This window comes from Cynoglossus semilaevis, chromosome 14 (genome assembly GCF_000523025.1).
Source record: "Cynoglossus semilaevis isolate Cse_v1.0 chromosome 14, Cse_v1.0, whole genome shotgun sequence".
Lineage (NCBI taxonomy): Eukaryota > Metazoa > Chordata > Actinopteri > Pleuronectiformes > Cynoglossidae > Cynoglossus > Cynoglossus semilaevis.
The window spans coordinates 8,707,938-8,732,946 of NC_024320.1; the positions used below are offsets into that span (position 1 = coordinate 8,707,938).

General features: G+C 37.0%; 1 protein-coding gene across 2 annotated transcripts in view; it reads left to right on the top strand.

The window, feature by feature from the left end:
• The first annotated feature begins 433 nt into the window (after nucleotides 1-433).
• The window catches only part of chrm4a (cholinergic receptor, muscarinic 4a), a 34,401-nt gene continuing 9,825 nt past the window's right edge, over nucleotides 434-25,009 (top strand). The window contains exons 1-6 of one of the 2 annotated variants that reach the window (XM_008324821.3): nucleotides 434-1,865; nucleotides 18,118-18,716; nucleotides 20,914-21,068; nucleotides 22,442-22,649; nucleotides 22,725-22,811; nucleotides 23,460-23,729. In XM_008324821.3, the coding sequence (XP_008323043.1) occupies nucleotides 1,811-1,865; nucleotides 18,118-18,716; nucleotides 20,914-21,068; nucleotides 22,442-22,649; nucleotides 22,725-22,811; nucleotides 23,460-23,729 (1,374 nt within the window). In that variant the 5' untranslated portion in view covers nucleotides 434-1,810. Of the gene's footprint in view, nucleotides 1,866-2,798; nucleotides 3,298-18,117; nucleotides 18,717-20,913; nucleotides 21,069-22,441; nucleotides 22,650-22,724; nucleotides 22,812-23,459; nucleotides 23,730-25,009 lie in introns of those variants that run through there. The other variant, XM_025062520.1, reaches the window with a different exon arrangement.

A 25,009-nucleotide genomic window follows, 5' to 3' on the forward strand; every position in this document is an offset into this window, starting at 1 on the left:
AGCGCCTCTGGGACTGAAGAGTGACTGTGATTATATCTCCAGTTAAGAGAGAAGACGTGACCAGGGACAGGACTTTAGTCTGGTTTACACAAGGTACACGTGTGTCTCAACAGAAGAGAGGAAGATGGTACGGTCGTGACAATGTCCAGAGCATGGTGCATCTAAAAAGACTGGAAAAGGACTGCAACCTGCCACTATAAAGAGAAATACAAAGATAAATCTTATACTCTAATATTTTAGAAAACATCTAAAAAAGAAAATATATTTATATATCACACATGAGTTAAACATTACTGATAAATGGCTAATGTTTGCCCAAAATTGCTAAACTAAACTTTTGCTGAAACCTAGTAAAGAAAGTAAAAATTAATGTTTCTTCTGATAAAAATACTAGCCAAAGAAACAACAAATTTGACCAAATATTGGTAAGCCGTTTCTTTTTAATTAAACAAGGTTTGCAAAAAGTAAGTAATAAAACTATAGTATTCTAGATGATCATGACTTCAGGAAGACTGTTTGTGGATCAGTGTTAATGCAGTAAGCAGCTGGTTGAACCAGGAGTAATCTGTTCAACAAAGTCACTGCTCCAACCTGGATCTTCCTCTCTCACCTCTCACCTGTCTCTCTTTCTCTCTGTTTTCACAACTCTCCCCAGAATCCTTCCACCTTTTCTCTGCCATTTCCATCTCTCCCTCTCACCCCCCCCTTTCTCTCTCTCTCGCTGTCACTTCTAGTTCTTTCTTTCTCTCCTTGTGTCTCTTATTTTTCCATTTCCTCCCATCTTCTTTTTCACTCTCTATCTCTCCTCAATCTACGCTTTTTTTCTCCCTCTCTCTTGACTCTCCTAGCACATTCCTCTCTTATTCTCTTTCACCCTTCTCCAACTTTTCTTCCCCCTTTGATCTCTTTCATGTCTCCTGTCTCCATCCTCCTTTTGTCTTCTTCTGTGTTTTTCTCCTCACCCTTTTCCATTTTTTCAATTACTCCTCTCTCCCATCTTTGAATACATCACCCATTCCTCTCTATTTTCCTCCGCTTCCTGATTTTCCTCTCATCTTCTTGTTAACATTCTTTCTCCCCAACTCCTTATCTCCCTTATATACCCCTCTCTCTCACCCTCTCACCCGTCCTTTTATACAACCATCCCATTCCTGTCTCTTTTCTTCATCACATTCCTCCCTTATTCCTCTCTGCCATTCTTTATCCCTCACTTTCTTTCCCTCTTTCTGTCACCTTTCTTTCTCGCTCAACCTTCCTCGCTCTTTTACCAGAACCTTTCTCCTCCACCCCTCTTCTGCTTTACCCATCTCCCGCTTTCTCTCTCTTTCTCTCTCCCCCTCTCCCTCTCCTCGTCTCTCTCCCTCTTGCATCGTGTGTGTGTGTGTGTCTTCTGGTGCGCTCCTGTGTTGCGCTCCGTCTGACTGAAGCGGAGGTTGGATCAGAGGAGCGCGCTCCGTAGGTGCACAGGAGAAAACGCACTCTCGACACTGAGCTGGCCAAACTGACCCCATTCATGGAAACATCGATTAGGAAAAAATGGTAAATAACAAGTGGGGAAACGGATGAGAAATTAGGAGAGAAAAGGAATCATCCTTTCCCCGACATTTGCTCCTCATCCGTGGAGGAGGAGAAACTACACACGGGGAGGGAAACTGGTCCCACTGCTCCTGCTGCTGGGAAAAGTTGGAAAGTGAAGGAGAAAAAAGCCGCAGGGGAGTAAAGGAGCCTCGGGTCTTTCACTGCCACTGCTGCTGCCACCGCTCCTGCTGCTGCTGCTCCTGCTGTCGCTCCTGCCGCTGAACCATGCACCATGACTAACCAAACTCAAGGAATTGCGGGGTTTGAACCCCTGTGGAACTTGAGCGGTGAGTGAAATACAGTCGTTGATCTGGGCACAGGAGATGTGACTAGTGTTCATAGGAGGTGCACAAATAGGAGAAGGAAGGAGTTGACGTGAAAAGACAGATCAAGGTTAGGTTTGTAATCTTTCAATGATCCAAATGGGGGGAAATAACGTGTAGTATAACAGCAGCCCAAAGAGGAACACGACAGAGTCAAGGACAAGCAGTAGAAGCAGCAGTTGTAGTAGTTATAATAATAACGTTAACAGTGATAGTTGCAGTAGAGAGTAAAACATGTAGACTACATCAATATGTATAGTACTAACACATTATATTTGCAGTGGATATCAAGTACCGTTCACCACCCTATGTAAAAACTAAAAACTACTACACATTCAAATTACATACACAGCTGTAAGAAGGCGGTGAAAACTATCTATTATTTATAAACCCCTAATAGTGACGGGCATGAAAAATATAAAATACAATTAAAATTACAAAAATTAACATAAAGAAAATAAAACAACGAACACGTCTAAGAGGTACTAGCTCCAGTACTTGTGACATCATGCTAAATATTGCATTATTAACAATAAGGTAATATAATATGTAACAACAATAAGTATGTGATATCCAGCAACTAACTAAAATCAATGCATCAAAACAGCAACCAGTTTATTTGCCTTTTTCCGTCATATAATTGAGAATTGCAGATATTGTATTGTTTATTTCTATTATATTCAGAATGTCATTAGAATGTCAAGCAGTGACACTGCTGATTTGTAGCTGGTAAACAAATGAATATGAAACTTTATCAACTTTTATTTACTCTATTTTTACAGTGATAAATAATGATAATTTACAATAATAATAATTTTCTTAATAATAATTATTCTATATTCTTATATAATTTCTATTTACAATTTATTTTTGATAAACATCTTAATCATAGATCATTTCTAACGATGGTTATTTGAAAAGAGTGAAATAGGAGGGGAAAAATCCGGTCGACTGAGTAGAAGCAGCATTTTTTCTGAGACATAGGGGGCGCACGAGGCCAAAAGGTTGGAACCGTGCAGACCATGATAGAAAAACTGAGCTGAGCTTTTCACGGATTTAAAAAGCCTGAATTATTTCCTCCTCGTTCTCTTCCGCTCGTCTTTTACTCATTTCATTTCCTCATTTGGGCTTTTAGCAATAGTCTTCAGAATCTTTAGAAAGAAAACACTTTCAAATGAAATGTACGTTTGAACCCAAATCAACGAGACGTAAATGAAATGCACCCCAATGCAGGCCCCAGATCAGTCGCTGCAGGTGACAGACTTGAATTTAGGATCGCAGTCGGTGTTAGAATTAAAGAGTGAGACGTAAACTAGGAGAGAACTGCTTTCTAGAAGGTGGCAGCGGCTGAGGCTGAGGCCTTGAGTCTCAGTCAGTGTGTAGCAGTCCTCCAGGGGTAAGTCAGCAGAAAACACACGTTCTTCTATAGTTGTCGTTTTCATGTATTTATTTGTTTAAAAGTAGTAGAAGTTTAGGATTTGGGGATAAATCTATATCCGAAATCACAGCTTTAGGTCATTTAGTAAGTAGTGAGTAGCAGTTAGCAGCTGCTCCACTTTTTGGAAGTCAGTAAAATGTGTGTAGCTTGTTTTCAGTTTAACTGAACCAAGTTTTTAGCTCAGCAGAAAAAATCCCTTCAACAAATTTAATATTTTCATACTGACTTTTGACCATTTAGATTTTGCAGTCAACTCAAAACGTGTGTTATGTTGCTAGTTCATTAGCCAACATGTAAAGCAGGCCACTAGGGAAAACACTGGACCCAAACCATCACAGAAACGCCATGTTTGAGCTTCAGTCAATCTTCAGAACTTAAATACCTACGTGACATGACAGTTGATACCAGAAGTAACTGCTATACCTACTGTACTACGTATTTTAGTGTATTTATCAGTTCATTTTTGGCACTAGCTTTGGACAGATATGGGATTTAAATGGGGCGAATGGTAATGCTAATACTTAGGGTTGGACAGATATGGGATTTAAATGGGGCTAATGGTAATGCTAATACTTAGATAGGTTTTTTTTTTATGCAGGGTGTTTACACAGTTATTTGCAACAATTATTAACTAATATCTCTTTTGCAAAATTGTGCTTAATTCTTGGTTTGTTTTGCAGTTTGGTTAGATGAATAACTATTATTTAGCTTCATGTGTGAAGTCATACCTCTGAAGTTCTTGCAACGTTACCCAGAAGAATGCAAATTTAGATCGCACTTTTGCCATTGATTAAAAGAAGGTAGTGCCTGCTTTTTTTAAAACATAAAATAAATCAACATAAAAGACAGGAAACCGTAAATCAATCAAACTTTTGAATCCAAAACATATCAAATAAAGTTTAGCAAATATTAGCATGTCCACATACAAGTGATTTTTGAATAGTCTAACCACACGTCTTCAGTGTCAAGTTTTTGATTTGTCATTTCCATGTTGTAGTAACTCAGATGTAGTGAATGTATATATCGTATCTTGAAGCCCCATGGTAGTTTGTACTGTACGTACCTTAGCCTGAATTATTGTTGAATAAGAGTTTGTATCTTTGGTTTACTGAGATAATTTTTAATTGGCTTTATTGATCAACTTTGATTTTAGACCGGACTTTTCCCCTCCAGAGGTCCACTATGAAAACTGACTCCTTTAAACTTGCTGGTGGGGGTTCTTACATTTATACACCACACATGTGTTCCAACTGTACATGACTGTGAGCTGGTAACGCACTGACGAGCATAGACAGGAGAAATGAACGAGTGAATAAGTTAACAATAAGTTATCAAAAAGCTGACTCTTTTTTTCCCCCTCTCTTTTTCCTGCTGTAAGAAAGTCCTCTTTAGCCTTGATGTGAGAGCGTGACTGACAGCTCCCAGTTCTAGATAAAACATCAGGGGGTTGATGTAACATCCCCAGCCCACCCCATCTTCATTTTCTCTGATTCCTCTCCCCACATCCATCAGACTTTGTATTTACATGGGCACACATGCTCACTGAGAACAGATCCCCCGTGGTGTAGAGGCAGGTTTGTTTGTGTGCGTGTGCGTACAGGCATGCGTGTGTGCGTAGATAAAGAATTTTAATGTGGGCGTGTATCCATGATTACGTACATGCAGCGTGTGGGAGGGAAAATGTGTTTGTGGATTTAAGCGGATTTACTGGAGGATAAATACATTTGTCTTTTTAGAAGTGTATATAAAAAAATGTTGATGTACGGTGAAAAGACATTTGTCTGATGATGCTTTTTTTGCACCTGGAAAATTTGTTCAAACAGTTTGTTCCTTTAGTTTAAATATTCATTTTAATCTAATAAGATTTTTGTTATTTTACATTTTATACACATTAGTGTGTTAAATTGTGAAACAACAGAGAGTTACATGGAGATTTTTCATTAGCTTTTTCAGCTGAACGGCTAGCCTAGCTTGCAGAAGTGTCTTATCCATTTTCTGCATCTGTCGGTGAACTCAAATCTGTGATTAGATAATCTTGTGTTGAGAAAAATCAATTTTTTTCCTAATTTAAATGGTAGAAAGTAGAGTAAGCACATTAGGTTTCCCAGTTAGTAGACTGTTGTTAAAGAGGATTACATAGTAAAAATAAACATAAAAAACATAGACATTTTTACGTTACTCTGTAAACTATCAGTCACATAAAGCTTGGTTTTACCCTTACTGTTATATAAGTGTCATAGAATTGCTTATTTTCTCAACAATTTCATGTGCCTTTGTCCTTCAATTTTAAACTCAAAGTGTTTGCACATATTGGAAATCTCACCTCATTACTTTCCAACATTTTTTTCCCCCTCACCTCTCTCTCTGTTAAACAATTTCAAACAATTGTTAAACAATTTCAGTCTGAGACCACAATGCAGACTGATTAAAATGAAACCTGCAGCCCAAGAGTCATACCAATGTACATCAATCTCCTGTACAGTCCAGAAAAGGGAAGATTTTTCTCCTGTGGCCTGTAGAGACTGGGACTGACTGGACAGGTGTCAGATTTGACATTTCCGTGGAGTAAAATTGAAGCAGCAGGGGGAAAAAAGAACGTATCTGGTCTGGTCAGGTCTGGGAGGAAATGAGTCACTGGGCACACAGTGTGAAATTGATGCAGGTGTTGTGGCCCAGTCCATGCCATGAACAAGTCAAGTTTTTGGAGTAAAGAAATTTGTTTTTTTGACTTTAGTCCATCTTCATAATTACCTGGACAAAAAACAGGTCAATTGTGAAAGACAGAGGCAATTGAGAGGTAAGGTCAAAGGTCATTTCTTAAGGTATTGAACTTTGTTTGAGGATAAAATAAACTTTAGGGTGGTGCAACCCAAAGAGGTTTATTACAAATCTCTATTAATTTTTTTTTATCCTCAGTAACCTTGTTAAAGACTATCGTCACTCTCCACAGCGATTTCCTGCTCTTATATCTATAAAATACAATTTTTGTAAAGATGTGATCAAACATTACATTTTTTTTCATGTAGACCCTAACGGTTATCCATGTTTTTTTACAGTATATTAAGAACTAGGGATGGCTCGATCCAATATTGAGGTTCATTATTGGTCAGATATAGGACAAAACTTTGAAGAAAACAACTATAGCCATATAGTTATATCGACATTCCAATACCTAAAGCCAAAATGCTGAACGTAACTTTATCACCTCAGCAGTGGCAGCTCACGGCATGCTGGAGGAGAAAAAAAGGTATTCAATTGATACCCGTATCGGGTCATGCTCCAAGTTGCAATATTGCAATCAGCCATGAAAAGTGGTATTGCACCATCCCCATTAAGAACATTGTGTTTTGCTCCAGGTAGACGGTCATGTGATTGTACTGTAACAAAGGTTTGTTTTTGCAAAATGTAGTCAGCGCTTTCTTGAAATTGTAATACTTACGACTGTACTTACTAAATGATATGTATGTACCATTTAATACACATTTTCAATTACTACATGTGAACACTGGGTCAGAAAGTCAAGAGTAGAAATAGTATCCAAAATACCACTGTAAAAATTACAATTTGACTTTAAAAGCAGTGTCGATCTTTTCAGAATTCTTTCAACAGAGAATTCAAGCTGTGATTATTCTCCCACACAAAAATATGTACTGATGCAGAAAGAGAGATGAGGGGAAACCAGCATGGTACTGATAAAGTGCTGGAAAGGTCAATTTCATCTTTGCAATTCACTGAAGTGACCCAGGGAATTCAGCAGAGAAAATAATAGAACAAAAATCCTCCCACTTCTCTTCACCACGGCCTGTTGCCAGATTTGTTACTAGTCGTGTTAATCAGTGTATTCTACTTAAAAAAGCAAAAGGTTGTGTAATGGCGTTTTAAATACCAATCATACTAAACAGACTATCTCGTTGTGACATTTTCTGCTTTTTGATTCCAAAAGCAAGCATAAAAACTTTAAAGACAACATTTAGCTGCTGGCACAAAACATGTAGAAGGAGCAGCTGAGGCCACATTCAGCAGAATGTATGTGTTTTAATGACATTTTGAGCAATAACTCTAGGATAAACCTTAAAATTAATGCAAATCAGGTGATTTATCAGAAATACATTTTTGCACTTACAGCTTTTAGCTTTTACAGCCTAACAGTCTAATCTGAAGTTTTGAGCAACATTTCAAAACCCAAGTTATTTTTATGACAGCCAGTTGTTCAAACCCTAAAAGTTTAAATTCAACGTTTTTGTTTATTTAAACAGTTGTTTACAGGCCGGTAGAGACAAACATCTGTTGTTAACTTTTTAAGAGCTACATCCTCACTGTAAAAATGTTGTAAAATATTGTATGCAGCAAATTTCCAAAGAATTTCATATAATCCAAAATGCTGCATGCGTCATTTCAGCTGTTTTAATGGGCCTGCAGAAGTAAACAAAGAGTGGTGTATAGTAGGACATTGACGACTTCTGATTTTCCCGTCTGACAGTAAAGCCAGAAACAAGTCAACATGTTTAATGACATCATTACATTGACAAAGGGTGAACTATATAATCTGACACACACATCCAACAATGACCATATACTGTAACTTTCCATACATATCTTTTGTAGTTTTTGCTAATGGAGAGAACACAGCAGTCAGTTGCTCTATCAGTATCTCAAGTCACCTTTTTTACTCTTGGCAGTTATACTCTTCAGGACAGACTGCATTTTACTGCATTTTTAAAGAAATATTATGATTCACTATCAAAATATCAGATTTTATAGTAGGTCAGCCCTGGCATGACACTGACTCAGATTCTGGACCAACGTCCTGGACAGACTGCTAAAGGAAAGGTCACATGTGGGACTACAAAAAAAAATGAATATGAAACTTACTTTAATTTTGGCCTCACTTATTTGTTAATATCTCTTCAGTTGTTTTGGGCTAAATGGTATAGTCTTTGGTTAAGTGTTCTAATTCTTTTATATATTGCTTTGTCCTAATTGAGGTTGCAGGCGGAGAAGGTAGCCGTATCCAACAGTTATCAGGCAAAGGGCAGTCCCTGGACAGTTCACTAATCTATCTACGGAGCACATATAGAGACAAAAAAACACTCATAACTATCAATTTAGAGTGAAAACTTAACCCAATCAGTGGAAGGATCCTGTTATAATGCAGTGTGTATCATAAGGGCTAGAGTGAGGCTTGTCAGTTAACTTGCAGGCTTGCAGGTTGAGTGTTTACTCACTGAGAGTTTATATAAGTCTGTTGGTAAGCTGTTTGGAAGGTCAGCAGCTGTACACACACGTTTGTATTGCAAACTCAGTGTGTCAATATCAAGTGGAAATACCAAACACATCGGCTCTTTGATTTGTTTTCAACCGTAGCCAGTAATTGTAGACGAGTGCAAAGAGCAGTGTTTGACTCAGATGAGCCATGTTTCCTAAAGCATCACAGTTGTTCTGACTGAATAGAAAGTCGGCTTTTGTGTGGAGGGAATAAAAGGTAGAAGGTTTAATAATGGTAAAATACTGAAGAACAGATGAAAAATAAAATAGAAAGTAAAAAAGATTGTAGATAGTTTCTGTTATTGTATGACTGTGTCAAATAGAATAGGTAATGATGCAGGACAGAGGGAGAAGGGGAGGGAGAGAGAGAGAGCAAGAGAGTGGTTCTGAACTGTGAAGTATGGATTGGGAATGCTGTGATGTGCTTGGGGGGTTGTAAATACACAAGACACAGAGACTCACTTTGAAATGGAACACATGAACCAACCATGGCCCTGCCTGCGCCAGAGGAAATTAAGATGAAGAGATGAAGGTGACTATAGAGGAGAGTGTGAAGATAGAGGAGAGTGGATGCCTAGCCAGACCATTGCCTCAGCCAACACAATTCAAATAAAATCAACATTTGTGACATCTGCCCTGATGATAGGTTTGGAGGTAATTGCCTTTGTCTAAAAAATCTGTGGAGTTTGAAGTGTCAGATAGTTAGAGACAATGAGAGTTGTGTTGGGGCTAATCAAGAAGCACAGGCTTACGTATAGTTGAACTGTTTGGAGATAGCGTTAAAAAACAAGGTTGAAATTGGAGGACAGGGGAGATACTGGACAAGTGATGTTGGAGATGGAGCTCCCTGGTAGGAGGAAAAAATGAAGGGCAGTGGATGTGGTTTGTGTAACAACAGGGGGCAAGTGATAGAGTAAGATGTAGGCTATAAATCCACTTTGATGACCAGTGAAGGGAGTAACCAAAAGAAAAAGACTGGAATGGATTTTTGTCATTTTTCTTCACAAGGGAAAAAAAAATCTTGAAAAAACAGTTAACTAAAATAAAACAAACTGTAACTGTTTTCTTTTTATTTAGAGATTTAGATGTTACATTATAAGGGGTTTTCCTCAAAAGAACACAGTTACTCATTATTATTTATGACATCTAGAGCTGCTTTTAATCATCATTGTCAATGATGGAAATGATTTGTATAATACAGTTGAATAAAGGAAAATAAATGAAATCTACACCATATCTACAGAGAGCTTGTAAGCATGTAAATGTCAATTTTAGACCATTAACATCCCTCATCAGTCCTTATGTAGAAAAGAGTAATTCTATTCAACATGATGTACTGGATTGTTGGCCCATTGCAGCCTACCACGGTATGCTCAAATTATGCAACTCTCTCCTTTGAAATCCCTTATTTGAACTTATCTCAGGGTCGCAGAGCAGACAGTGGGTGGTTACTGTGTATGAGCGAGCAAAAAAAAAGGCTGATTTTCTGTATGGACTCTGGTTAAGGGAACAAAACCTGTAATTATAAAGATGGAAAGATGGCTTTGATGTAAAGGCTCTGCCTTAGGTTCAGTAATGTGAAAAGCTTGGGCCCTGCAGTGTTTGCTGCTCATTAACACTGGGTTGGCAAGGGAGAGCATTAGGGGCCATTGGTGCCCGAACCTGTTTGAAATGTTTGAGGGAGGCATTTTCTCCTGACGCTAATGTCTTTATAGTGTCACAGTTAATTAATGTGCTGCTTGGAAGTATGTGTGTGTAGTAGGTGTGTACATACATACATATTTGGATGTGGGAGGACCTAATTTTGAAACAAGAAAAAAAAAACCCAGTGCTTTGGTACAAAATAGCCAGAGGCCACAAATCTATAACTTTTTAACCTAAAACTTTTGTTCATTAAAAATGATAATAATATGACACAAAGTGATCTCTTCTTTTTTTGCACATGCTTTCTTAAAAAAGTCTGAATATCAGTTAGGTTCCTATCATTTCCAAAGTCTTCAGCAGATCATAACCTTAAATTCGTTCTAGTTAAGGATCCATCTGGGCCATACTAGGCCTGGGACAATAATCAATAAATACATTGATTGCACAATAAATGATAATCAAGTCAGTTATTTTGCCATGTGCATGCATGTTTGTTTTCCTCATCTCTCACCTCCAAACACGCTGGATGACAACAGGGTTCATTCTGTGCATTTGTCTCAGCACCTGAGCACATTTGTTCCATAGCAAAATGAGTGGGTGTTACCTCTTGTTACCCTCTTGTTAGTCATTCACGCTTTGTTGGGGGATGTGGGGCCACTAAAATACACACACAAAGTGCAGCATCACGGACAAGCTAGTATGCCGAATTAATTCAAATGTAGTCGCAACTCGACAAACTTGCATGCCCAAACGATGCAAAGCCTTTGTCGGTATTTAACAAAGTAAATACTAATGAAATTGTGCAAAATGGAGTGCACTTTCTACATTGTAAAAGCTTTGCTACCCTCCATCCCCTGTGTCATATACTGTATAAACAGGATATATATACATACACACATATACACTACTATCAAAAAGTAATCATGATAAAAAAATGTATTGAGTTTGAAAGGGTGTACGTGCACATGATGAGCAGTGACTGAGTCTCAAAGTAATGTTCACAGTAATATTTGCAATAATTTATGGAGTAATATATCGCCCAGCAAAATGTGTTATAGTCACAGGCCTAGGCCCGACTAAAACTTTAGCTTTCTTTGTTTAAAGACATTATCTTTTTGGTTTGGCTGTAGGTTGTTGTTCTTCTGAAATATGTATATTCTCTCTGTCATCAACTACTTTAAAACCATGGTTCAAAAAACTAGTGGTATTTTTTACTTCATATTATTCTTTCATAAAATTCAACAAATGACAAGCATATCCCACCCACTACAACAGCTGAACTTGACATTATTTAGTTTAAGTTAGGAAATAATTTGTATTAACATTCATCATATCGGAAAGTGGGCAAAAACGTACCTTCAGTTACTCAAGTGTTGCCTATTAATTGTCTATTTGCTCACATTTTCATTTTTAAGATTAAGATATCCCTGTATAAGCCTGTTGTTTAAACCAGAAACCTCCCCTTCCAAATTCATGGACAACATCCTGGTAGTCAGTTACATGATTCCCACTATAGCCTTATACCACTTAGACATAGATAACTGCCTCCCTCCTTCACCATCTTCCCTCTGCTTTTTCTGACTTTCGACCCTTCAACTCCACTCACCTGCGCCCCCTACAGAGCACAGTGTCAGGGCTTCTGCTGTGACTCCTGCCCTGCCGTATCTGTTAAATTGTCCATCACTGTCACAGAGAGGAGGAAAAGCTCCAGGCTCAGGTGCTGAACGCCCTCCAGCCATCTCCTTAAACTGCTCTGTCACCTATGCTCCCTGCTGTCACACCACATCGTTCTCGTATTCTCTCGCCATAAAATCCAAGGGGGATAATATGCATTATAAATCCTATCATAAATAGTAATTACGTAACCTAGAAAACTAACCTATATTCTTATTGCAACTCTAAATTTAGCTCCAGCTCTATATTGCTTCATTGCTGCCTTTAATATGAATGCTGTTGTTAATTATGAACTGTAAAGGAAAACCCACTAACAGCAACAGCAGTAATTTCATACAGTATTAACAAAGCCAGACTTCTCTTGCTAAAATTTAAAGAAGTAGTACACCTCAGATAAATAAATGCATCCGTTTTTCAGACTCTATCGGCTAAAAGTAATCAAATTCTCGCAGAAAATATCGCACAATCTAATGTCGATAAGTACTATTTTGAGAAAACCGGATCGGAACTTAACCGTTCTTTCAATGATTCTGTAGAGCAGGGGTGTCAAACTCATTTTCACCAGGGGGCCACCTCGACAATATAGTTCCCCTTGAAGGGCTGATTGTGACTGGAAGACTGTATAGATCAGGGGTTCCCAACCCCGAGTCCGCAGACCAGTAGCAGTCCATAGGTCATTTGGTACCGGGCCGCAATGGGACACAGTAAAAAAATGTACTCAATATTTACTTCATTCAAAGAAAGTCATATTCATTTACTTTCTTTATTTAAAGATAATCTGGCAAAAGATAATCTAATTTTAAAATAATAGGTCATTCAGACTCTGATACTAACAGAATAGAGTTTAAAAGATGTTATTTTTTATTTTATTTTTATTTTGAAACTTTAATGATCCTTTAATGCTCAGCACCTTGGTACTGCTCCGTAGTAATGGGTGGTACTGGCTGACCACTGGTATAGCTGTAGAAATGTAGCTGGCTGCATTTGGACCCCGGGCCTCGAGTTTGACACGTATGCTGTAAAGTCATCACTGGTGAACAGTTATTGAATGAGTCCTTTTGAGATGCAGCACATATTTTACATTTAAAAAAAATCCCCTGACACCCCATTTACAGTATATCCACTATCTCTCCTCAGCACATGTCCAAACCACTGAACCTTGCCTCACCAACTTAAAACTGTAATTTTAAACAGTTCAGTTTTATCTGTCCCTCTGACCTGCTCTTTTGTAATCGTTCATTAGTATGTGTGTAAACTTAAAAATTTGTTTGCTCAACAGGGAATTGTTAACAGTGTTTTGGTTTGGTTTTAGTTATAAAAAGCATTTTTTTCAAATTCTATTTTAAACCAACAGACCTTATTATTAAACGCATTCTGTGGCTTGTTTTGGTTTTGCTTTTACAGGTATGAAGTCATTAGCAGTAATTGTTGTTCACTTGTTCTGGTCTCACCGCTTTGTCCGACACATTATCAATCCTCCATTTCCTCTTGTATATACCCATGTGAAAACTTTCCCTTAACATCAAACCAATGAGCCAATAATAAGGATGATACTGGGAGCCATGTATTGCTGGATTTGGTACACAGTGAAGAAAACAGCCAAAGGTTTTCCCATGGGAGCTTGTTTTCTGCAAAACTGTTAGACCATCCTCGTCCTCTGGGGACTTTTTTTTTTATTTTCTGATGGCGTTTTTATGACCATTTTGAAAATAAAACAATAAAAAAAACGTATATATTCTGGTAACAGCAGAAGGGTGAGAATAAAAGGTTCCCTCATGACTCACTGCTGAAGACTTCAGAAGCAGGGAGGAGCAATGGAGTGTGAAGCTTAAACAACGTTCAGACTGTGACAAATTATAGCCCTGAAACAAAAACATATGTTTAAATTAACCTCCCCTCACATGAAAACATAATATTAAACATTCAAGTAATATTAACAGAAAGCAGGTAATTTTTGGTGTTTTTTGACAAAAATGTGTCATGTTTGTGTTCGAGCCACAGAGACAGGCGTTAATAAGATGGAACTGGAACATGTATAGTTATATAATTTAGTACTAATGTGTATTTCAATAAATATTTTAGTTGATCTTAGTTGTCAACTGTGTTTGTGCCAGGATTAGATGGATATAAATGTTGTAGGACAGAGTTGGCTCAAGATTTCACTGTCAGGATGGTGTTAGTGTGTGTATGAATGTGTAAGATGATACTGATGAAATCAATAGTAATGTATATGTATGTCTGCCTCACGTACACACACACGTGCCTCTGGTGGTTTTTTTTTTTTTTTTTTTTTTTAACATGATTTGGAGTGATGCTTGTTGCCTCAAGCCATATTTTAAAAAGGTTGGTTAATAGTTAATTGTTTATCATAGTAGTTTATTTATGCAATCATCGTCAATGGCATAATCCTACCCAAGGTTGAGGGGAGAACTGGAGAACTCACCAGTCCATCTCTTACACAGATAAACAGCCAATCACTCTTATACTCATGTCTGCCATCAGTTTAGAGTAAACATGCTGAATTTCTCAAACATTGATATAAAATGTATTAAAATTCTCTATCATGGTCTATAATAGACCTGATAACCTGGAAAATAGCATAAAACAAAATTTACTAAAAAAAATTGGACTAAGAAATGTAGTAAACACCCCTCCAAGTGCTGCAATTGGTTTTGATCAATCTATCCGTCCTAGACATTATGACAGAAATAAAAATCTGTTTTATGTTGTTAGACAAAATGTAGTTTTTTTTATTTGAGGTTTATGCTCGATGTATATAGTGACAAGCCCAACCCCCTTCTCCTAAAACATCTGTATTTTAATCACTTGCAAATTAAAAACACGACAATCTATTAGCCATTCTGCCTGCTGTATCTTTAGGAGGATATTGATGAATGACGCCCTGCTCGAGCAAACCTCTGATCTGGCAAAACATAAATTTGTATAGTTGCTGAACACATGAAATAAGGAAAACAATTTACTGCAGAAATGTTTAATATTGAGAGTTAAGGGTCGCTGCAGCATCCTTGTTAATTGATGGGGGGTTTAAGGGTCGCTGCAGCATTATTGTTAATACTTAATTGATGGGGGGTGTCAGGACAATAATATTTTTAAAAAGAAATATAAGTTCATTTTCCATTCATGTGTTAATTAAGCACGTTTAGACAATTTAGTGAAAAAATGAAAAGAGCCTAAAAACAAATTAATTCAGCTTTGAATTTGTGTTCTCTTTATTATTACAAAGAGAAGAAGAGTTTCTGAGAGGTTTGGGAAACTTTATATAGATTTAGTGTAATTTTACTAGAAGTATTCTTTTCTGTCTGTCTTTTGCATTTAGTATGTGCAATGTCAAATAATTATCCATTGTACTCTATTACTTGGCTTCTACTGCTACACTAATCACCAGCGGGGCCATCATACCTGAAGTAACCCCATCCCTATTCCCTTTGTGTCAGAGCTGTTGTGTGTAATTGCGAGTATATCAATGTGACATTCTGTGACTTTCTGTGACATTTTTGTTTTGTGGTGCTCTGTTGGCTTTTTCTAATATAGAAACACTGACAGACAAAGCAATAGTTTTCAGAACAATGAAAAAAAATTGGAACATTTCTCTAGACCTGATGTTTTCTCTTGTCATGCTAAAGTGCTGTTACAGTGTTTGAGAATCACTGCCTTATTGATATGAATAAGACAGCTTCAAGACCTGAGTACATCACAAAAATGTTACAATTCATCATACTGGAGCATACAGAGATAGCTTTTTGCGGGTTTAAACTGCATCATCTTTTCCTGTAATACATCTGTGATCTGTGGTCACAGCTTGTCATTACTGGCAGATGGTGGGTTTTGAAGCTGGACATGTAAAGAAACACAGACCGAAACTGTTCATTTACTGTAATGTCAAGAGGTTTTTTACATTTGTTGTATGCTGTTGTTGTAGTAGTCTTAATGTAATTGTAATTTATAGTCAAGCTGGTCAAATGAATGTCTCTGTGTTTCCAACAGGTCAGCAAATGTTCTTGTACAATGTACGTCGAAAAATAGCGAAGGTCCTAAAATTACAGATACGAGAGCAGGGATTTTTACAAATCCTAAATTCAGTCAAGAAACTTTTAGAGAACATTCAGAGCATTATCGGCATAAAACAGGTCATTTGTAATAAATACGATGAAGAAACTTTTCAGTCTCTGACTTGAGACTTGCCTAAAAAACAATCTGGTTTCTTTTAAAATAATAATCTGTTATGGATTTAGGCTTTTAAAGTCTTTAATATTATCCTTTTGTACTAATTTCAGGTTTATCAAAGCATCTTTCTCTACCTGTGTTTTTTCCTTCTATTGAAATATATTGTGCAGTACATGGTAAAAACTAAAAGTTCTTTTCCACGAAACACAGATTTACCGTATAATAGTTTACTGATTGGAATCTAAGTGCTTTCATTTTCTTCATTGTGATTTAAAGGCTTCAAGGTGAATCTGCTTTGCTTATAAAGCGTGCTTTATTACATGTATGTCACTAAGGCAAACTGTATATGAGCAACTGTATATGAGCAACTTAATGAAAGACATTTACAACATTTAAACAAAAGGCAGAAACAACCAGACAAAGACTTTAGCCTTGAAAGTAGTAACTATTGCAATTACAGGTTGTCCTTGAATTGTCTCTGCCTTAGGATATAAGAAAAAAAGATTTTTCATCAGATAACAGATGTGTTTTGACACACCATGACACGTTTTAAGAGAAAATAAAAAAGAATATTTCCAGTTGTTAGACGCAGACTAGCTCTTATTCCATTGTTTTCCAAATGCAATACATCTTTTTATAATATTTAAAATTTAAGCTATTTTCTGTTTTTTTTAACTTGTACTATTTTTGTTTATTGGCTTTTTTTTATTTATTCCCAGGCTTTGCTGATTTTTAACTGTGTGTTTAATATCATCCACTCAATAAGTTATATTATCTTAGCTGTGATAGTGCAACATATTGTAAGTGTTTTAATTACCCCACGAGCCTTAGGCAAAGGTTTACTATCAGCTAATTTTTATCTCCAGCATGGGTACGTTTTATAATCCTTAGATTATCTGAATTTTTTTATTTTGTTTTATTTTATCACTTGACTATCATTTAGTCATCTTTTACCTAAAATTTATCAAAAGTTTTGGCCTACTGACTTGGGTATGATAAACAGTGATTGTGTACTTTTTACATGCCCTTCATGTAAAAAAATAAATAAATAGAAGCTGTGTTTTGTAAGTAACCCTACACAATTATATTCCATCTGGGAAAGAACTCCAACAATTACATAATATGAAATTTTTTTTAAATAAAATTATATATTTTAATGACATTTCCACATTTTTCTCCTGAAATTCCTAATCCTTTACCTCATTCTGATGCTGGTTGTAAACTAGAACCTTTCATGCAGATCACGAGTGTAATGCTAAGGAGGAATGTGTGACTACACATTAACTGCAATTATTCATGTATGATTTTATTGCCGGAACAGCTTCAAAGCAACAATATTACAGGGATTAATGCACAGCAACTATTTAATATGTGCTTTGAATTTAAATATTTCAAATGCGTGTGTCGTTATTTTAAATAGATGCTGAGTCATTGTTCTTCAACTGTTCAACTCATTCAGAGAGAGGGAGTCTGGCTGCCTTTGATTACATGTAATGAAGGGATATAATGCAGGGACTCCTGGTGAGAAGGACCTTGGGAAAAATGTTTATTTCAGATTAGCAGAATCTATGCCTCATTTTCTTTTGGCAACGTAGCATCTTTTTTTATCATTGTTTCTTTCTGGTTGGTATTTACACTTGTAATAACATTCAATCTGGAATTAAGTTGCATATCAAGAGCAACCTTAATTTAACTTCATTAAACCTAGAGATTTGCAAGAAAACAAACGAGGTGTAAATGTAACATAGGCGACATTAAACCTTAAATCTTTCTTAGCTCAGGTTGTATCTTAGGCTGTGATGAGGTTAAAACTTTGTGAAAACCATATTTTTGTTTCTTGATGTTATCTTTAAACTTTTTGCAAAGAGGTCTCACAGACATTCCAAAGCAGCATTTGTTGTTAAAACCATTTAACAGTGTAGTTTTAGTTAGAAATTCAAAACTTGCTGTGGTTGTTCATTGCCATCCACTGAATGACACACTGACATTATTTTTCTTTTCTCTATGCAGGGTCCTCACTCAACCACTCAGCGGACTTGTTCCCTAATGCCACATGCAATGTGTCCACTAACGATTCCACATCCTGTTCCACTCTGGACGATGGAACCAAACCAGGAAGTCCATATAAAGCTCTGGAAATGTTCTTTATCGCATTGGTGACTGGATCTTTGAGCTTTGTGACTGTGACAGGAAATATTCTGGTCATGCTCTCCATCAAAGTAAACCGACACCTGCAGACTGTCAACAACTACTTCTTGTTTTCTTTAGCATGTGCTGATCTGATCATTGGTGTTTTCAGTATGAATCTGTACACTGTCTACATCATCGTTGGCTACTGGCCCCTGGGGCCAGTGATTTGCGACCTGTGGCTAGCTTTAGATTATGTTGTGTCAAATGCTTCGGTGATGAATCTGCTGATCATTAGCTTTGATCGATACTTCTGTGTCACCAAACCCCTGACGTATCCAACAAGACGGACCACCAAGATGGCAGGGTTGATGATTGCAGCGGCGTGGATCCTGTCCTTTATCCTGTGGGCTCCTGCCATCCTCTTTTGGCAGTTCATTGTTGGAGAACGAACAGTGCCCCCTGGAGAGTGTTATATACAGGTATGTCATACTTACATGATTGTTTGGCATAATGTGAAGGCTATATATACACTATAAATTCATGTTATGTTAAGATTTCAATCCACGTAAATGTAAATGTATGGCTTATTCAGCAGATTCAACCTGTTTGTGCTGGTTGAACCAGTGGTTCATAAACTTTAGTGCTTTTGGGAAGCACAGTCTGAACCTAAGCTCCACTGGGAAAGGTCTTTCTTCAGTGGTTGATAGAACAGCAATCATATACCATCATACCAATTAATTTAAAGATAAATTGGTTATAAACACTTGTTGTTAACTACTCACTGTTTAAAACCTACGTTTGAAGTTTTGTCATCCTGAATCTCAGCAAATCTAGTCCAGACATGAGCAATGCCGCATGCAACTCTTTGCCCGGTTTCATGTGGCTCATGTCAAATTTTGTTTGTGTTTTTTTATGGTACGCGAATGGCCGACCAAACTTGCTCTCAAAATGGCAGGGAAAAAATGCACAGTAAAAGGATAATATGAAGATGAAGACAGGATGTCTACAATAGAGTGAGAGAGTTAGTTTTTAAGGGATGGGGCAGTTCATGTGTGCCCATGTACTGTATATCATGTGGCTCTTTGCAGTAACACAGTAAAAGTTTTGGCTCTTAAAAGCTTTATGAAATTTACTTTAATGCAGTAGATCAGAATGAAGGAACAAGACTTTCTTAATATATTTATGGAAGATGGAGACTTGACCACACCGTAGGCTGAGGACGTCATAAACCAAGGACCTCCTGTAATTGTATCGGAATAAAACATTGTCAGCATTCTATATCGATGTGCAGTCTATAAATATTTGTTACACACTCATAATTGCCACATGGTACAACACACTTGATCATATACACGGATTAAATCCGTGTATTTTATCACAGTGTCACAGTCACACTGACTCCGTGGGCAGTGAAGCTGGATAACTGCTCTGAATGTGTCACATTTGTTTTCTGTTGGATCAGCTGCCTGTTGTGTGGCCAGTGTGAATGTATATGCCGCTGTCAAAACCAAACAGTGATGACCACTGCACAATAACACCTCTTACATAAGCCATTGTAGGTTAGGATAGAGAAAATCTATCACACCCGATGCGATCACACTCTTATGCTCATTTATTGGCATATACAAACATGGAAGCACATTTTTTAAGGAAAACAAATGGCAAAGCAACCATGAGAGAAAGAGCATTCTCACCATACCATATAAGCATGTGCAAAGTTGATATTACAGCTATCATTTGATTTCTAAGAAGCCCAACCATTATTATGTTTTACTGTCAAGATGATCAAGTCACTTGGTCTTCTTTACATTTTGGATCTGTAACAATGTTAGTCAGTGTTCTCTGGACAGTAGATGGTTATACCTGGATCTCCCTGGTTCATGTCATTTTGTGGATTTGGCTGGAAATTCTATGATTATAAAGAAAAGTTCACAGTTCTATCTTTCACTGGCTATAGTATTGTTCCTTGGCCAGCCAATATGACTGGGATTGTCAGTGTCAGTGCCTGTTTCTCAACTTTAAAAGTTGAGCTGCACGTCTTTATGAACCAAACTGTTGTGAAAGAAGTCTGTGAGAGACATTGCTGACTCAGTACGACTTTCTTATCACCTATTTCTGTGCTCAACCGTACAGCTTAAGTAACCTGTAATAGCCTGACAACTGTTTCAGGAAATGTGTTTATCCAACCTACATATAAAAAGCTATTAGCCCATGTTTATTATCATTAGTCAAGTTAGTGTTAATGCAAAGTATAATCACAATTTTACAGTTTGTCTACTTTGTATTTCTTATATGGACAGTGATAGACAAATATAAGTGGAAAGTGAACTCCTTGTCATTGTGACACAGCTCACCACTGCACACCACCAAATGTGACCTCTGCTTTTAACCCATCACCAAAGTGAACAGTGGGGAGCTTTAAGGACCAGGGAGCAGTGTGTGGGGATGGTGCCATGATCAGAGCACCTCAGTGGTAACTTGGCAGATGGTGGACTCAAACCTGAAACCTTCTGGACCCACGTCCGCTTCCTTAACCACTAAGCCACCACTATAATTGTGTTAATGTATTTTCTCAGTTTTGTACTTTACTCATTATTATGTTTTACAAACAGCTTTACGTAATTGAAATTATTTCATTCTGTGTGGCTAATGTAACATTTCATTTTATTTCTGCAGTTCCTCTCCAACCCTGCAGTGACATTTGGGACAGCCATAGCGGCATTCTACCTTCCTGTCATTATTATGACTGTCCTGTACATCCACATCTCCCTGGCCTCAAGGAGCAGGGTCTCCAAACACAAGCCTGAGAAGAAAGAAAATAAAGGACTAAAGTAAGTCCAACCAGGAAAAATAAAATATACCCTATGTTTAACCGTCAGGAGAATAAATACCTTGCGTTTTTTTGCTAGAACCAGCAGAAAAAATACACAAATGCACATGCAACATTTATCAATGACAAAAAACATAATACTTCTTACAGGTTAAAAAACAATGCAGAATCTTACTTTCATTAAGCTTTTTGGCATTCTGGTTTGAATAACTATAATTCGACAAAATGTGTATTTTATTTGAATTGATTTATAGAAAGTAGGTTACATTTCATTCTGTATGAAACAATATAAGAGACAACACTGGGGTGTGCAGCTCAAGTCTTTATTGCTGCAAGAAAAGATTAACAAAGTCTACATGCAAAACTGCAATCATCCTTAGCTCTAAGATGGACACTATTATCACATAACAAGTGTCTCTTTTTATTTGAGTGTAAGACAGCCACTCTACAGAACGTGTATGAATGACTATTTTGTACAATGCACTATGCAAATGTTTTTAATAATCATAAAACAATAATAATGATTATATGTTCTTCCTGCCATTATTATTAGTATTATCAGTGAGCAATATATTTTTACTAAATAAAAGCCAGTGAGCAAGGGATGTTAACAATAATAGAAAAATGATGTATACATTTATATTTACTACAAATCAAGTAATTATTGGTGATGTGCTTTAAAATACTAAGTCATAGCAGTTTTCAAAAAGTATTCAAACACTAAATGTTATATAAAAAATGAATTTCTTATACAAATTTGCAATATGTTGAATAAACACTAAGTAAAGTCTCAAAGTGACACTAAGTCCATGTTACACAGACATCATCATAAATGAAACATATAGAGAGTGTCCTGTGCATTGAGTTAACATGTTTCCTACAACATTATTCATATCAGTTCTACAGCATGTAAATTAATGAAGGTACAAGTGCATCGTCACTACATGCATAATGAAAGTCATTGTTAGTATGTTCAATTTAGACCTTCCAAAGTCATTGTTAGTATGTTCAATTTAGACTTTTACCATCCAAAATAATTGCACATTAATTAAACATTTTAGTTAGTGCAGTTTGCTAGTAAAGGTATAAGGAAAGGTAAACCCATTAGCAACTCCAAAATATAGACAGAGAGGAGCAACAGGAGACGAACCTGAAACTATTAAATGGAACCATGTTTTATAGTGTATAATTCCATATAAACTTGTTTAGTTTCCCCATGATGGCCATTGAAGAGAATGCATGTGTTAGACGTTGCCACATTGGCTTTACTCTTCTACCAACTGAGTTTTGCTTATATTTATTTATGCGGTCTTTCACGATATTTGCTGCTAAACAAAAAATAGTCTAACAAAATGTTTGATTGCATTCATTTAGAGCTCCTAACATGATGAAGAGCCACTTGTTAAAACAAAACAACAACAATGAAAGCAGCCCTCAGGCCAGTCCACGCTGTACACCCAACCCCAGTCTGGACTCCACAGCCACGGTGGTGGAGGCTGTAAAGAATGGTCAAGTGGAAGAAACCAAACCTCCTGAAACCCAGCCCCCAGCTCAGCATCAGCCCAGTCCAGGACTGGCACAGGTATCAAGCATGACCCAAACACTTAGAAAACGTTAGCTTAATATTGGTGATTCACAATTCCTTTCCTATGTACAGGAGGAGAAGGAGAGCTCCAATGACTCGTCGACAGCTTTTATTCCTCCCACAGAACCAAAGGACAACAATAATCAAGTCGTGTCAGAGGTTAGCCCACTTTTTCACCTTTGTTTCTGTAACTTAAAAAAAAAAACATTGACTGAAGGGCAGAAGCTTAAAATATTGAACTTAACAGTAGTTAAAATCGACCCAAATGATCTAAAAGATAGCCAGTAAAATGTTTCAAATGCTATTCCAAATCACAAAAGCATGTAGTCAAATCAGTCAAATTTAGCTTCAAAGAAACCAAATGAAATCACCAGTAGTAGTTTGGTCTGAAGTTTATGGAAAATACACAATGGCAAGCCAGTATGAAGACCAGTAATTAGAGAGCTAAGAAATAGCTTATGTTAGCAAATGACCAGATAAATCCCAATAAAGAGAAATAACTGGCCAAGATGTAGCTGAAGTCTTAATAAAGCTCGGGATATTTTAAATGACCCTAAAGGAACATAAAAAATGTTAGCATGAAAAATAACCTAGAAACTATTCTGCAAATGTGGCTAAAAGAGTTTAATGTCATTTGTTCTGATTAACCAACAGACTGACAAAATAACTAAAAGCTGTTAAACTATGGAACTTTTTTGCTTTTATTTCTAGAAAACCACTGCAGTGTTTCACACCAGGATGGTTTTTAATTTGCGTCCCAAAATTCAGCTCCACAGACACGACTACAATTTTTTCCCTTTTTCACAGGCTGCCACAAATCACAGCCCAGTTGCCACGACGACCAGCAGTCTAAATGTGCCCAAAATCAACCCTAACTCTCGGTGGTCCAAGATTAAGATAGTGACCAAGCAGAGTGGGGACGAATGCATCACAGCCATAGAGATAGTACCGCCTGTTGAGGGCGCCGAAAGGCACTCTATCCCCATCTGCCGCCCTCGCACCGTGGCAAGGAAGTTCGCCAGCATTGCCAGGAGTCAGATGAAGAGGAAGAGACAGATGGCTGCCAGAGAGAAAAAGGTATGATAGAGATCTTTAGACCACTCTTAGCTTCTTTTATGTCTAACTTTAAGCTACTTCTAGACAAAGACATTTTAAATTTTTACCAAATTCTTTATATTTGGATTGCGAGCTTAGATATTATTTCCTTCAAACCTCTTACCTAGTTCTGATCTGGACTTTTTAAATTTACTTAGTTCTCACATTATTGTTTGAAATGCAGGTATTAGCAGCATTTGTAAAACCAAAAGCTATCTCACCAAACTTGGTTTTCTGGTATCTGAACTAGTTTAACGTTTTCTTCTTCCTTTTTTGTGTTCTACATGTATTATAAAGTTTTCTCAACTTTTTCAAAAATTAAAAAAACTTAATATATAAAACATTATATAGTAATAATATAATTTTGGAGTTGATTTGCTGCACTATTGGCCAACTTGTTCTTAGCTATTTGTTGCTTTATTTTGACAAATCTTCAAATCAGTATTACTTAATGTGTTTGCTCTCTCCTTTACAACTTTGTATACTGCTTTGTTTATTTTATTCTCAACTACCATTTTACTATTATATTACCTATTTTGCTATATTTTAGCTTTTAAATAGTCCTGAGCCAATGGTTATAACACTGAGAATAATCTGAACTATTTTCTGGTTAGCCATGAGCTCTTTTGTTTTATGTCCAGCTCCATTTGGATAATTCTGTGATAATTTGAGATTATCACCATTAGGTATTTTCTTCAAACTTTACTCAAATCTGGCATATTTGTGGTTGGCGACAGCAGTTCCTCTGACCCTTCTGTGTCCATTTGAAATAAAACCCCAGCTTTTTAATACATTTTTGTAACAATTGTGGAGTTGTTAATGTCAACAAAAGACATGTTTTACATGATGTGGCTGTATGTACAGGTGGGACTCCATTTTTGCCCCTCACTAACTGAATGATGTGCAGCTGCAGCTGTTTTCTAGGCCGACTCACTGTTTTACAGCCTTTCCCCTTAATTATTGTTCTTGCTGATAAATGGCATTTGGACGGTTTGTTCCTCTGAGCATCTGAAATAACAGAGCATGTTAGCATCTTCCACCAATTTATTTTCTAATTTTAGACTCACAAAATCTCCTCCTGGATCACTCACAATGTTTTCAAACACCTTCTTGGGCCACTCACCAAACAGCAGCAGCAGAGGCGGGAGAAATTCAGGATGTGGATTGAAAAGACACATCATTAATAAGCCACACTGGCCTTTAGTTTGGCAGCGATAGCTACTAAGGCTGAATTAACTTGTCAGACCTAAGTTGGACATGAT